The 12,480-nt window shown below is 47.7% G+C and overlaps 6 protein-coding genes across 6 annotated transcripts; 1 reads left to right on the plus strand and 5 right to left on the minus strand.

The window, feature by feature from the left end:
* Positions 1 to 3,056: 3,056 nt before the first annotated feature.
* Positions 3,057 to 3,354, minus strand: PAAG_11653 (hypothetical protein; the record flags this gene model as incomplete). Its single annotated transcript, XM_015847260.1, has 2 exons — positions 3,057 to 3,156; positions 3,227 to 3,354. The coding sequence occupies 2 exons, from the start codon at positions 3,352 to 3,354 to the stop codon at positions 3,057 to 3,059; spliced, it is 228 nt and encodes a 75-aa protein (XP_015703169.1).
* A 115-nt stretch (positions 3,355 to 3,469) lies between these two features.
* On the minus strand, positions 3,470 to 3,920 carry PAAG_11654 (hypothetical protein; the record flags this gene model as incomplete). Its single annotated transcript, XM_015847261.1, has 2 exons — positions 3,470 to 3,620; positions 3,730 to 3,920. 2 exons carry the CDS (start codon positions 3,918 to 3,920, stop codon positions 3,470 to 3,472), a joined length of 342 nt encoding a protein of 113 aa, XP_015703170.1.
* Positions 3,921 to 6,439: 2,519 nt separating this feature from the next.
* On the minus strand, positions 6,440 to 7,465 carry PAAG_03599 (formate dehydrogenase; the record flags this gene model as incomplete). Its single annotated transcript, XM_002795008.2, has 2 exons — positions 6,440 to 6,786; positions 6,871 to 7,465. The coding sequence occupies 2 exons, from the start codon at positions 7,463 to 7,465 to the stop codon at positions 6,440 to 6,442; spliced, it is 942 nt and encodes a 313-aa protein (XP_002795054.2).
* Positions 7,466 to 7,681: 216 nt separating this feature from the next.
* On the minus strand, positions 7,682 to 8,155 carry PAAG_03600 (hypothetical protein; the record flags this gene model as incomplete). The annotated part of the gene is made up of 2 exons (XM_002795009.2): positions 7,682 to 7,759; positions 7,934 to 8,155. 2 exons carry the CDS (start codon positions 8,153 to 8,155, stop codon positions 7,682 to 7,684), a joined length of 300 nt encoding a protein of 99 aa, XP_002795055.2.
* Positions 8,156 to 11,171: 3,016 nt separating this feature from the next.
* Positions 11,172 to 11,717, minus strand: PAAG_03602 (hypothetical protein; the record flags this gene model as incomplete). The annotated part of the gene is made up of 2 exons (XM_002795011.2): positions 11,172 to 11,597; positions 11,691 to 11,717. The coding sequence occupies 2 exons, from the start codon at positions 11,715 to 11,717 to the stop codon at positions 11,172 to 11,174; spliced, it is 453 nt and encodes a 150-aa protein (XP_002795057.1).
* Positions 11,718 to 11,866: 149 nt separating this feature from the next.
* PAAG_11655 (hypothetical protein) lies at positions 11,867 to 12,299 on the plus strand (the record flags this gene model as incomplete). The annotated part of the gene is made up of 2 exons (XM_015847262.1): positions 11,867 to 11,915; positions 12,088 to 12,299. 2 exons carry the CDS (start codon positions 11,867 to 11,869, stop codon positions 12,297 to 12,299), a joined length of 261 nt encoding a protein of 86 aa, XP_015703171.1.
* Between the last annotated feature and the right edge of the window lie 181 nt (positions 12,300 to 12,480).

The raw sequence follows: 12,480 nt of genomic DNA on the forward strand, positions 1-12,480 counted from the left end.
CGTGGCAAATATGAAACTTCGAGTCCCGGTTCGTGCCCGTGTCCTCGAATCGTTGCCAGTCTGTCACAGACGTTAGCTCTAACAGCAACAAGAGCGTGGCCTTCTTATGACAGATACAGATGGGGAACACCACCAGGGACAAAGGAGTGAGCACGGATGACTGCTAAAGAGCATGTATAAGTGTCTTCATTTGCACCCAGGCACCACTGTACATATAGATGCCCCAATTTCTAGCTCTTAGGGCATCATCGCACCCACATAGCCCGCAAAGAACGGTCGGTTATACGCCAAGCATCCACTGTTTCAGTGCCCACTTTGGGAGGCAAAGTGGTACCATATTTGGAATACTCCATTGTGGGAACAACCATCAATTCCACACTCAATCGACCTTGGTTGGGAGAGAAACCCTCTCTAACACAGCGGTCATTCCAAATAACATTACGGCATCGAAGCCATCGAAGCCATCGAAGCCATCCAAGCCATCCAAGCCATGCAAGAGCACAATCCATGCATATCTCGCTGGGAGGGGAGCAACTCAAAACCGGCAGAGCGGAATTGCAGGCCCTCAGATGGCCATGAGCATTCCCAACGGGCAAAGGATGGCTGAAGCGATTGCCCCAAATCCAATTTTAAAAAAAAAAAAAAAAAGACCTTTGGCCAGGGGCAAATGTTCAATGCGAGGTGAAACCAGGGCAGTCTGGTGAGGGTGGAGGTGAAGTTAAGGTTGGCCGGCTAAACCCAAATAGGGCGCCTGGGTACCGGGCGCCTCAGGGGGATCCAGCCCTAAAAGCCCCGCCCGAAATAGCGGCCGCGACTGCTGAGAGCCAAAAAACCCGGCACCCGGGGCTAATTAACTCGGTTTCAGGGTGGTTTGATGCCTTCCAGAGAATCGGGGGGACAGAAGAACGCGGGTCCGGCTCCTAACATTAGGTATCTGGTTACGTCACGGTGTCGAACTAGTTATAACGGGTCGACTATTTTAGGTTTGCTCTCTTTTTCTTCTTCCCTTTTTCTTCTTCCCCCCCCCCCCCCCCCCCCCTTTTCTGATCTGATAGAACCTTATGTGTAGTTTTCATGGGAAGTTCTCCTGGCAGTGCAAATACCCGTTCCTCCATCGGTTGCACCGGTTTTCAAATTCGGGTTCTTAAATTTGTTGCAACCGTTCAGCAACATTTAAAAATGTGAGTAGAGATTGGACCTGCTCAACACAGACATGTCTAACACAAAGATGAAAGATCTTTTATACCAAAATAAAACTTACGAATGGAGTTACACTTTCGCTAATCTCACGACTTTTAACGGTTTTTTTCCCTTTTTTTTTTTTTTTTTTTTTTTTTTTTTTGTAGTAGCCTGATTCCATTGGAAGTAGATATCAAGCAACACCTGGAATTGCAACATTCGCAGACTATTAAGCCTCATGGGTGGGCTAAATTCCACAGTACTAGGAAATATTCATAAGAACACGGCTCAACAATCCAAATACCTAGGAGCAGCAGCCCGCAATCCACTGCTACCGTTACTAATTAGCTAGGAGTTGCACAGACTCATCTTTGATCCGCATTTTTGTGGATATGTGCAGCAGGCAGGCAGTAAAACCCTCGAACCTTGTCTCCAGACCTTTAATTTAAAGCCCCTGATCCTTGCTACTTCACCTGGTTCGTGATCCATGGGTGCCAGACATTCCTTAAACCCAGTTAAAACCAAAAGCGTGGTCGAGAGCCTTCTTCGAAAGTTTATTCCACATATCCATGGCCACTGTATTTATAACCTGTCAAAGTGAGAGAATGCGCATGTGCTTGCTTTCCAAGTTCAAGGCAAATAAATATTCCTCTGAAAGCTTCTGTTGCAACCGAAAATGCAACGCTTTAATCTAGAACCCTCTCCTCGAGTTCTGGACGGTGGACAATTTCCCAATCCCCAAGTTAAACGTCTCCGCTTTTTATTACTCCCCTCCACCGCCCTTTTGTCGATGTTGTCGCCGCCGAAAGTATGCCGAGAACAACCAGCATTGCATCGTTCCCCCAATCTATTTCCGAGAAATATATACTCTTAAGGAAGTTAAGGGGGGCAACATTTGCTAATTACTGTCCATGAAGGGTCGTTGAGAAAATGCTCTCAGAACCAGTCACTATTTTCTGTCACATAACTGCTCTGGGAATGGTCTTAAGCCTTTATTAATAACTATTCAACTGCCTTGGACTGTATTGGTCTGGCTCTGCTTTGAAACATTACCTGGAGCTCCAGACAAGGGGTGACAAGGAACTCAATGGGTATCTTGCCTGTAGCTCAATCGTATTCCTCTGCCGGGGGGGGGGGGGGGGGGGGCCGCCAGTGGAAAGGGTGGTGGACCAGGGGGATATAAACAGAGGCTTCCCCGGGCGCCCGTATCGTAGAGTATCTTGATATATCGGTGAAGTAGCTTACCTAGCTGACAATCAACACCTGTCTACCTGTGTCTAGATTGAAGCCGTAGGTGTGCGAAGATATTGTGAAATCGCTGTCCCTGTCAATCAGCCCTGACAGATGAATCGGCGTCCAAGGTTTTGGGAATGCAGAACAGAAAGCATAGATGTCGCAATATCGTCTCTGTCCACGTCTCGATGCTCCAACCATGCTGCAATATAGCCCGCACTGCGTGTTTTTTCTTTTTCTTTTTCTTTTTTTTTTTTTTTTTTTTTTTTTTTTTTTTTTTTCTCCCTTTTTAAAAGTCCCCCCAGTTGGTATCCCAGAGGATGCGCTGGATGACTGAATCTCTTCTAATACCTGCGAGAGGGCAGTGTGGTCTTCAGGAGACACATCGAAAGTACTTGGATACTCCCGAGTGCCTTCAGTGCAGAAATGGACGACAACTGTATCCGGGTCGAGGGGTCGAAATTGGGATTACTGCAGCAGGGCAGCTAGACTTGCTGCACCGCACGGTCCACTTCGTCACTATATTCTGCGATTCCAAGTAACTCCTTGACTGCATTGTGTGCCTCGAAATCGGAAAATCGTCACCCTAACACCAACGCCAGCTTGTAAGATGGGCCATGCAGTCGAAGAAACGGTTCCGCAATCTAAATCCTTTCAGAGTAGTGGACGACGTCTTCAGCGGGATACATTTGCTTGACTTGAGGCTTTTGTGCAAGCAGGCCGCCGTGTCCGGTTCGACAGCTGCTACAGAGATCTGATCAGCGGGTGCCTTGTAATGAGAAACAACGGTCTGCGCGAGAGACCCAACACCCACAGGGGTTGATGGCCATTGTTGGCTTTAAGTCTCTCTCCTAGAGCTGGGAATTGGTTTCGAAAAACCATGGTCGAGTATCCCTCGATGATCCACAGTGGGATGTCCTCATAAGCCATCAAAAGCAGCATCTTGAATCAAAAGACCACCAGACACAGAATCAGCGGCTTTTGAGGCTAGCAGAATCGCGTCGTTCATATGAGTCGGAAACCGCATTTACTTTGGCTCCTTCACCAGATATCCTCGCTAGTGGGTGGCTCCATCTAGGAATCGAGGGACGTAAATTTCCGCAGATATCTGTAGCACCTTTGCCATGAACGCAACGGCTCTTTCATGATTCCCGTCGGTAGCGGCATAAAGAGTAACTAATTGATTGTTCTCTGGCCGCTTTTGAAAGCTCCGAAAGGCTAGCAGTTTCGACGGGAAGATTTGTTTTTGTCGCTATTGCTCGAAATGTCTCCCCATGATGCACCTAGAATTTTGAAAGATGGAAGACTTAAGCGAACCCCTTCATATTTTCCATAAAGGCCGGCAATTCACAACTCGCGGGCAAGTTCGTTAAGCGGGTGAAGAGGAGGTCGGCTATAGTGGGGTAACTAGGCTTTGGTGGAATTTCAGCGCACCCTTGGCAAGCTCGGTTTCCAACGATTCGCACTGCTGCCGGGTCGAAGTAGATCTGTCGGCGATGAGCAGACATTTTGCAAAGTTTGCTCAAATGGTGTTTGAACCTGCACACAGCATTGAGATTCTAAGTCTGGTTAAGTGAGGACACTTCGTCATCGTCAACAGCGTAACATCGGCTTATTTTCGACGCCGAGATACTTAAGGAAGCCGGCAAGCGGAAACGAATTTGACCAAACAATGGTGGGCAGGTAGTTAAGTAGCCGGAATGTCGGCAAAACTATCTCTTACCGTTTTTTTTTTTTTTTTTTTTTTTTTTTTTTTTTTTTTTCCACGTAGTATAGGGTATATGTTTATTTAACACGCCGATAGTCGGGGGTAAAACGAGGGCGAATCCCGCTTTTGCATTACATAGGATCCCCCGTGGCCAGTGATTATCTCGAATTAGTGTGCCAAAAGGGTGCCATTATCCAGCAATCGGGAGTTGCCTGGGGTTTGATCCCAAGAATGTTCTAAGACGGATATAGACTGGTTTGTTTGCCTGAAAGTCAGAGCCAAAATGGCTTTTGAAATACGCCTCCTCACGTCTCAAATTTTCCGCGGCGATCTTAAACAGAGTCACAAACGGGGTATCATGTTCTCCATATAAGCATAAAACGAATGCCCAGAGGGCTTCAGATGAACGTTGCCAACAAGAAGCACAAAGAAAAGAAGGACCAAAGATCATCCTAAGTTCTCAACCCCTGGTTTATGTGGTGCCCTGATAGGTGTTCGGTGGCCGTTGCACTTCTATATGCTCTTGCTGTTCATGACCCATCCTAGAATCCTGTGCAAGCAGCGCATACGCTGGCGGAGGTTGACACACCTCGATAGCGTTACCAGACGCTAGAGACGCCATGTTCCTCTGCTTTCTCCAACTCGCGTAGGAACCAGCACAACTGCGTGAGCTGGATGTTAGGGTGAAACGTGACAAAGAGGTGTGAGAGAGGAACAAAAATTAAGTGTCAGGGAGAGATTTGAACGTACACTAAGAGAAGCGTTAGCCCGGGAAAGACACCGATGAGAGAGAGCAGGCGTCTGTCAGGGCAGACATGGCGGCCGTGTCTGTCACTGCATATCCTGTGGGTAATGTCTTGTTTAGATGAGGAAATGTTCGATACGAATTGAGGCCATTCGTTGAAGGTTTTTAAGACTGCGATTAATCTTGCGCAAAATATCCTTTAGATGAGTTCGATTCGAGAGAGTCCGGAACGAAGAATCGGGGCGTCCATCTTTATATGGATCCCTATCCTATCTCCACCCCACTGGTAGTATAAGAGGCAAATCACAGCGTTTAGCAATGGCTTCACGAAAAGCAGCTTCGCCTCACTTCCCTCATGGAAGTACGGGTTTCCCAAGGTCATCTGTTGGGAAGCCGCGGATTCCACCGTTGCTTGGCTGCCTAGCAGAATTGAAGTAGACGGTCCATGACTATACATGATGTCAGCGAATCCACATTGTGGCATAACTAAGCTTGGGAGCTTTTGAGAAGCGGAATACGAGCTGGAGTGAAACCGTGCCTTTTCACAGGGCCATTCGTCATTGGCATCATCAATAACAAATCTGAGAGTCGGCGGAGTCCTAGAAATATCTCAATCCTGTTCCTTTGAAGAACCAAATGGTCACCTTCAGCTATTAGCAGCAGAACATAGCATGGATGGCTCAATCGGACTCCAGTCATTCTCAATCACCGACAGTAACAACAAGGTTAACGTCTCGTCTCGTTTGGGGTCCGAAACCAGGCTGGGGGAGATTCTTACCTTCGCCGACGGGTTCTGGATCCACTGGAATCTAGTTTACCCAGCGCCAAAATTCTCTGTGAATACCTTCGCGGATATTTGCCTTTACCGTTGTCGATTACCTACTGAAAATTCGGTAATAACTTTTACACCAATGATGAGCTTCATTGCAGGGACTCTCCCGGTATACGGTCCTAAAGATCTGTGAGGATTCCTCCCCGGGGAAGCAAGATGAAGTTTGCCAATCAAACATCTTAAGAGCCAAATGAATGGTAAATATCTGGCGTGTTGGTTTTTGTTTCGTCATTGGATAACAAGAAGGCCGCACAAAGAGCGGGCCTCCTGGATGTTCGAGTAGCAGTTAAGGATAGAAAGAATAAAGAAGGGCTAGCATGAAGATTACGTCCTTCACGATATGTACGATCCTTCCAGACGGATGCCCGTCCAAGGGTAAGATGGCTAAATACGATACTGAGAAACTCAACATCACGGTGTGAGAAGGTAATTTCAGACGTGCAGCTTCATGAATTGAAGAGATTTCTTGCTTTTTCAGAGCAGTAATTACAAGTTCAAGCGTTCCCTCTCTATCTATACAATTTTTGATGATTTTTTTTATTTTGAAATGGAGACTTTACTGCGTGTTGAAAAGATTAATTGGATTAAATAAACAAGTGTTTGAATTTCTGCAACTCGCTTGGGAATTAGTCACGTTAGTTAACTATTAGTTAGTTAGCTAGATAGTTAGATAAAGGGAACCAAGCAAAACACATTCCCCACTTATTACGATAACCCCCATATATTTAACTCCCCCCTTCACTCACATCTTATTCCTCTCCCCATACGCCTTGGTCGCATAATCTCCCTTATGCACAATCAAATCCTGCGGCCTATAATTCTGCCGGCCAGAAAAGTACTCGTCCAAAATACTCTTCACGCCCTCCGCATATCTAACCTGCGCATCAATGGACGTGCCAGACATATGCGGGACCATCGCATTACCGCCTCCCCAAGGTCCCTGGACATAGCGAAGCGGGTGGTCTTCGGGTGCGGGTTGGGGGAACCAGACGTCACCGCCGTAGCCGCGTAGGTGGCCGGATTTGATGGCTTCGGCGACGTCTTCTTTGACGACGATGGCGCCGCGGGCGGTGTTGACAAGCCAGGAGCCTGGACCGGGAGGGGGGGTAGGTTTTTAGAAGTATTCGCATAAAAGAGGGCAGTTATTGTGAATATCTAGGAAAGGAAACATACCCTTCTTCATCTTCGCGATGAGATTCTTATCAAACAGTCCCCTCGTCTTCTCATGCAATGGGCAATTGATCGTAACAACATCACACTGCGCCAACATCTCCTCCAACGAATTCACCCTCCGACACCCAATCTCCTTCTCCACCTCCGGACTCAACGGCTGATAGTCATAATACAGCAACTCCTTACAATCAAACGGCTTCAGCCTCCTCAGCACCCTCTCCCCAATGCGTCCAATTGCCACAGTCCCAACGACTTTGCCCTCGAGGTCATACTCGTTCTTAGCTACGGCGGCGACGTTCCAGTCACCGGCGGCAATTTGCTCGTGGGCGGGGACGAAGTTGCGCACGAGCACGAGGATGGTCATGACGACATGCTCGGCGACGGAGACGACGTTGCAGCCTGTTACCTCGGCGACGGTGATGCCACCGTTTGTCTTGTTGGCGGCGTTGAGGTCGACATGGTCGGAACCGACGCCGGCGGTTATGGCGAGCTTGAGGTTTTTGGCTTTGGCGAGGCGATCGGCTGTTAGGTAGCCCGGGTGGAAGCTGGAGGGTGAGAGAGGGATGGAAGGGGTTATTATTAGATTTATATACATATGACTGTATATGTATGTATGCCATGTAATGGGTGATACGAGAGCGATGACTAATGGGGGGTATACCGTCTAATCCCAGAGAAGCTCCAGGTCAGGTCAGGTCAGACATACGGGTAATGATGGACCTCCCGCATTCGACGAGTTCCTTTTCAAAATTTTGGAGTTCTTGGGCCCCTCCTTTATCAGAGGTGGTGACGAGGGTATGTTCCTTGTCTTCTAGCCACTTGCGCAGGCCCCAGCTCGTTCTTCAGTGGTCCCGAGCAGACCGGGCTGCTGCTTCGCGTGTTCACCTCCCTATACTTGATGTTAGGAATGAATACTGATGACATGACATGCATATTTTCATCAGATACACGATTCCACTCTGTATGTGGAACACAAATGCCATGTATTGTGCGCGATTGGTTTTTTTTTTTTTTTTTTTCCTTTTCTTTCTCATTTTTTGGGGGGACAAGGGCAACAACTTACATCGTACAAAACCAACAAAACTTTACCCTGAAGTTTAGGAGATGCAGTCAGTGTTCTAACTCCAGATAGAGGGAGAAGACGGGGCAACAGTGATGACACATTGTAAAGCTGAGGCGAAGCAGAGGCGGCGCGGGGGATGCCAGAGGCGCCTCTAGATCTGCCCGCGAACAGGGAGGAGGCGGGGCTGCATAGATGACGAGATAGAGACCGTAGAAATACCATTGTAGCTTGCTAAGAGCTGATTGAATGAAGAAGAATGGGATGCTGTGTTCAATCGAAGAGTAGAGATGCGGGATTGGCTAGTAGTGAGTTTTACTGTGAGAATGGCGAAGAAGTGAGCAAAGAGTGTTGGTTCGTGTTGGCTGGTGGTGAGCCTCTGGGATGAAGTGAGGAGTCAAACACTTCGCTTACTCAGGCTGGATCCTGCGGGGGTTTGGGGAGAGGGGGAGATGCAGTTGAATATTTATCTTTTCCGATTGACGGAGTAAGGGTAAGCAGACCCGAGATGCAGTAAATAGCATGTATAGCTATAAATAAATAGAGAAACAAAATGCTAGCAGATTTATATTCCGCTGTGCATAGAAAAGGTATGTATATATATAACTGCAAACGGATAGGAGAGAGAGGAATGAGGAGCCAGAGCAAGCAGGGAGTTTTCCTTGTTTATATAGCCCAACACCGCTAAGACATCTACATTATTACGTCCTATTGCTATTTATACTATTTGCTATTTGCGATCATCGCATCGCCCATCTCAGGCAATCCATCCATTATCCCCCATCCATCCCTTCACAGTCCACAAGGGCGAACCCTCGGACTGGCTCGTCCCCCACCTCAACCCCCCGTCACCCTGTGTGCAGTATACAGCGTAGTGTAACTAGACTAACTACACTACAAGAAATTCAGCCAGGCCAGGCTGGCTGGCTGGCTGGCGGTGCAACTGCAACAGCGGGCAAATGCCGATGATTTGCCATTTTGATTTCCCCCATTGCTCCGAAACAGGTTCTTTTAATTTTCCAGTCCTGGAGAGATTGAGGGCCAAGTTCATCGAATAACCGGGTTATCCATGCGGGGTTACTTACTGCTGTGGAAGTCAAAAGGAAAAAAAAAAAAAAAAAAAAAGAAGATCAAAGGAGGGGAAGAGATGGCGTTCCAAGGTTTAAAATCAAGCTGAACAGAGCGGCTGCTGTTGATCATGGAGAGGGAAGGGGACCACTGTAATCAGTTTATATACATAAACACGCATTGGATTTCCTTTTCCCGCCCGTGTGTCTGGGGATTGTCCATCATATGGAACGAACAATTTATAAGGGTGGGATTGTGTGTAGTTAAGGGAGGAATTGCAACTGACCCTCTCCACGTCTCCGCTTCTCCGCTTCACCCGCGATGGCAGCCTGCATCCCTGTTCGTATGCTCTGATTATGGCCAGGATCAGGAACTAGAAAAGCATGCCGAGCCTAGGATAGCGCTAGGCAGTGTAGGCAGTGTAATAGCAGCTAGCAATGCAAACCTTCCCATTATTGTATTGCGCATTGTTGCAATTGCTTTCCCGCGTGAGATGTTGTCGATGTCCCAGTCCAAGCTCTCAAAGGCGGGGAGGTGAGGGGGTGTGATTACATAATGAGGAGAACTGGAGGGGGAGAGTGGGGGAGACGCTATTCCGCCTTTGCACTAGTGTAGCCCTAGCTGACCTGACTCGGTTAGCTCCGTCGTCTAACCCCCCATCAACCGACGCGGAGGGTCGAGAGTCAAACAGCATCCGAACAGTTCCCCTGGCCTCGCCGTGGATGAGTCTCGAAGATTAATGTTTTGCCGTTCGTGGGAGACAGTAACAGCGGCCAGTTTAAGCTTACACACTTAGAATTCCCTTCTGACAAAATAAAACTTCTCCCACCCCGGACGGAGTAGTTTTACTGCATGATGTTAGCGAGAGCTCCGTCGTTTGATGATAGGAACCACCGCGCCCCCCCCCCCCCCCCTCCCCTCTCTGGAAGCTCATGTTAGTCATCAATGTCCCAGATAAACTAACTTAAGTTAAACTAGTTAACTATCACAGCTGAAGTTTCTTTGGCGTCGATACATCATAGACAAGCCAACTTCAAAACACCGGTGATCCTTCACCGATTGAAATGCACTGGCCGAGCGCATGATAACCAACTCTTCCTCAGTAGAAATTCCGGTTAGAGCATGAGAGATGTGTGGCCTCATCCGAGCCAGGATTGGAGATGGAAACTCAATTGGGGCTGTGGTGAGCATCTGCATACACACCTTGCCATTGGCAGGGGGGCCATGCTCTGTGAACGTGGATAGCAAGAATATAAAACATGTCTGAGCAGTATCTTATCGAATTGAAGATTATTATTCTGAAGCCAGGCAGGAATGCCGGAATTGACCCGCTGCTGGAATATTATGATCAAAATGAAGCTTGTGACAAGATCTCCGGCTCCTTCTTATGTAAATCATAGTTATATCACAGATATATACCATGATAAAAGTATGGTGATTTCTTCAAATCTTGATAGACATATATCACTGTCTGTGCTCATTGTCACAACGTGAGATCGAAGGCTGCTTACCTCCTTTATATATTATTAATCAACATAGCTTGCTGGGAAAGAGCAAATGGCCATTTCATATTTCTTTGCAGGAACAAAGGGGTTTGCATGCAGTTTCAGGTTTGATACGAGATGTAAATTTGGTACAATTTCTCTATCTATATGCCTGGAGATGCAATTTTGGAGCTGATATTTCTGCAATTCGGGGTTTACACATCACGGGAAGATAGAGGGGAATGTGAGGCTTCCATGCCAGTATGAATCCTTCCTTGGGACCAGCAGAACGATATAGGTCTCTTCTAGTAGTCATTTTTCGTTTTTCCTTTTCCATTCCCCCCTTTTCATCTCCTTCACATTGGAAGGAACAATTCTGAACGGTGCAAGTAACTATATGAATTCCAATCATATATATGCCCCTGGCCTGATGAGAATGGAGAAAACCAAAAAAAACGCTGCTAACCACCTTGAAAGATGAGAGGTATGCCGAAAAACACAAAACCGCTCAGATATAAATCGACGTAATAGAAAAGGAGGTATAATACAAACAGTAAATAAATGCAAAGTACGTCGCAAATGGAACGCGCAGAATTGAAAAATATTAAAAAACAAAGGGACGCATGTGTGACATAAAAGATATCCATCCAGTCAGCCATTATTATTAACCCGGTCGTACCCGTCTATCATCACCGCTGCCCTTCCCCATCCCCCTCGTCCCCCTCATCACTATCATCCATAAAGCCCTCCTCCAAATCTCTGCTCAACCTCCTCTGACTATCCACGACATCACCCCTCCTCCTCTCCAACGCCTCCCTCCTCTCCACATCCATCTCAAACCCAACCATATCCTCACCCTCCTCCTGATCAAACACGCTTCCCCCGTCACCATCATGGCTTCCACCAAAGCTATGCCTCAGCCTCCACGAAGATGGTAGCAGCGACCGCATGAGGGCGTCGGAGATCCGTTCGCGAAGGGTGGAGGTGTGTGCCGTGATTGTGTGGAGGGGGAGGTAGTGGGCGTAGCGTTGGCGGTGGCGGCGGATGAAGGGGAGGATGAGGAGGGAGAGGAGGAGGTAGACGGATAGAGAGATTAGGGCGGGGATTAGGATGGTCTGTTCCAACGGATTGGGGTGGTTGTCAGTTGGTTTTTTTTTCTTTTTTTTTTTTTTTTTTTTTTTTTGTTTGAGGGAAATGATCGAACTGACCTTCACTACTTGGAGGAGACCTGCCATTGTTGTAGAATCATGTATACGGGTTCCAGCAAGGGTCGGGAGCAGGGAAGATCTCTACGAGAGGGAGATACAAATAATGAACAAGTAGCCCATAGGTTTTCCAGCTGAATGGAATTCTGGCAACTGTTTGGGACTGACAGCCCTCCGTTATGGCCAAGATTGCTGAGGGTGGGAGGGCAAAGAAGGGCAGCATGAAACGTAGAATATAATATATACATGCCTCTGCGCTCTCTGACTGGGGGCGCCGCCGGACAATGCGAACCAGAACTAATATTTTTTTATCATCTTTTCTTTGTTTGTATGGACTCTCTTCCTTTGGTTTTGGTTGGTTCGATGGGAATGAAGACTGATTACTAAGCTTCCCTGCCAGGAACCGGATTATCTCACTATCCGATATGGCCGTCACGTGGCATCCGAAGCAAGCCCGCTAAGCCGTTTCTGGGCTGGTCGATTCTGGTCTTGTCTGGCGCTATCTCAAACCCGTTCGTCAACATTCTTTTGGGGATCGGAGACCCTCGAGGAGACGCAACAAACGGCCAGCAACGACTACCAACGACAACCAACGACAGGAGGCTACGGTGAACTGGATGTTCGTTGGTCAACGCTTCCTGGCGACGGCAAGCCACACCATTGGGGCGTGGGATTTTATTTAGTTACGTGTATTCCGCCTTGTATTTAGTTTCCCGCCCTTGGCTTTACCCCTTGTTTTTGTCACCCTGGGCTTTTGGGAGGATAGAACATTCGCTCTCTCGCTTTGTTCTGT

This window comes from Paracoccidioides lutzii, assembly GCF_000150705.2.
Source record: "Paracoccidioides lutzii Pb01 unplaced genomic scaffold supercont2.7, whole genome shotgun sequence".
NCBI classification, from domain to species: Eukaryota; Fungi; Ascomycota; class Eurotiomycetes; order Onygenales; family Ajellomycetaceae; genus Paracoccidioides; species Paracoccidioides lutzii.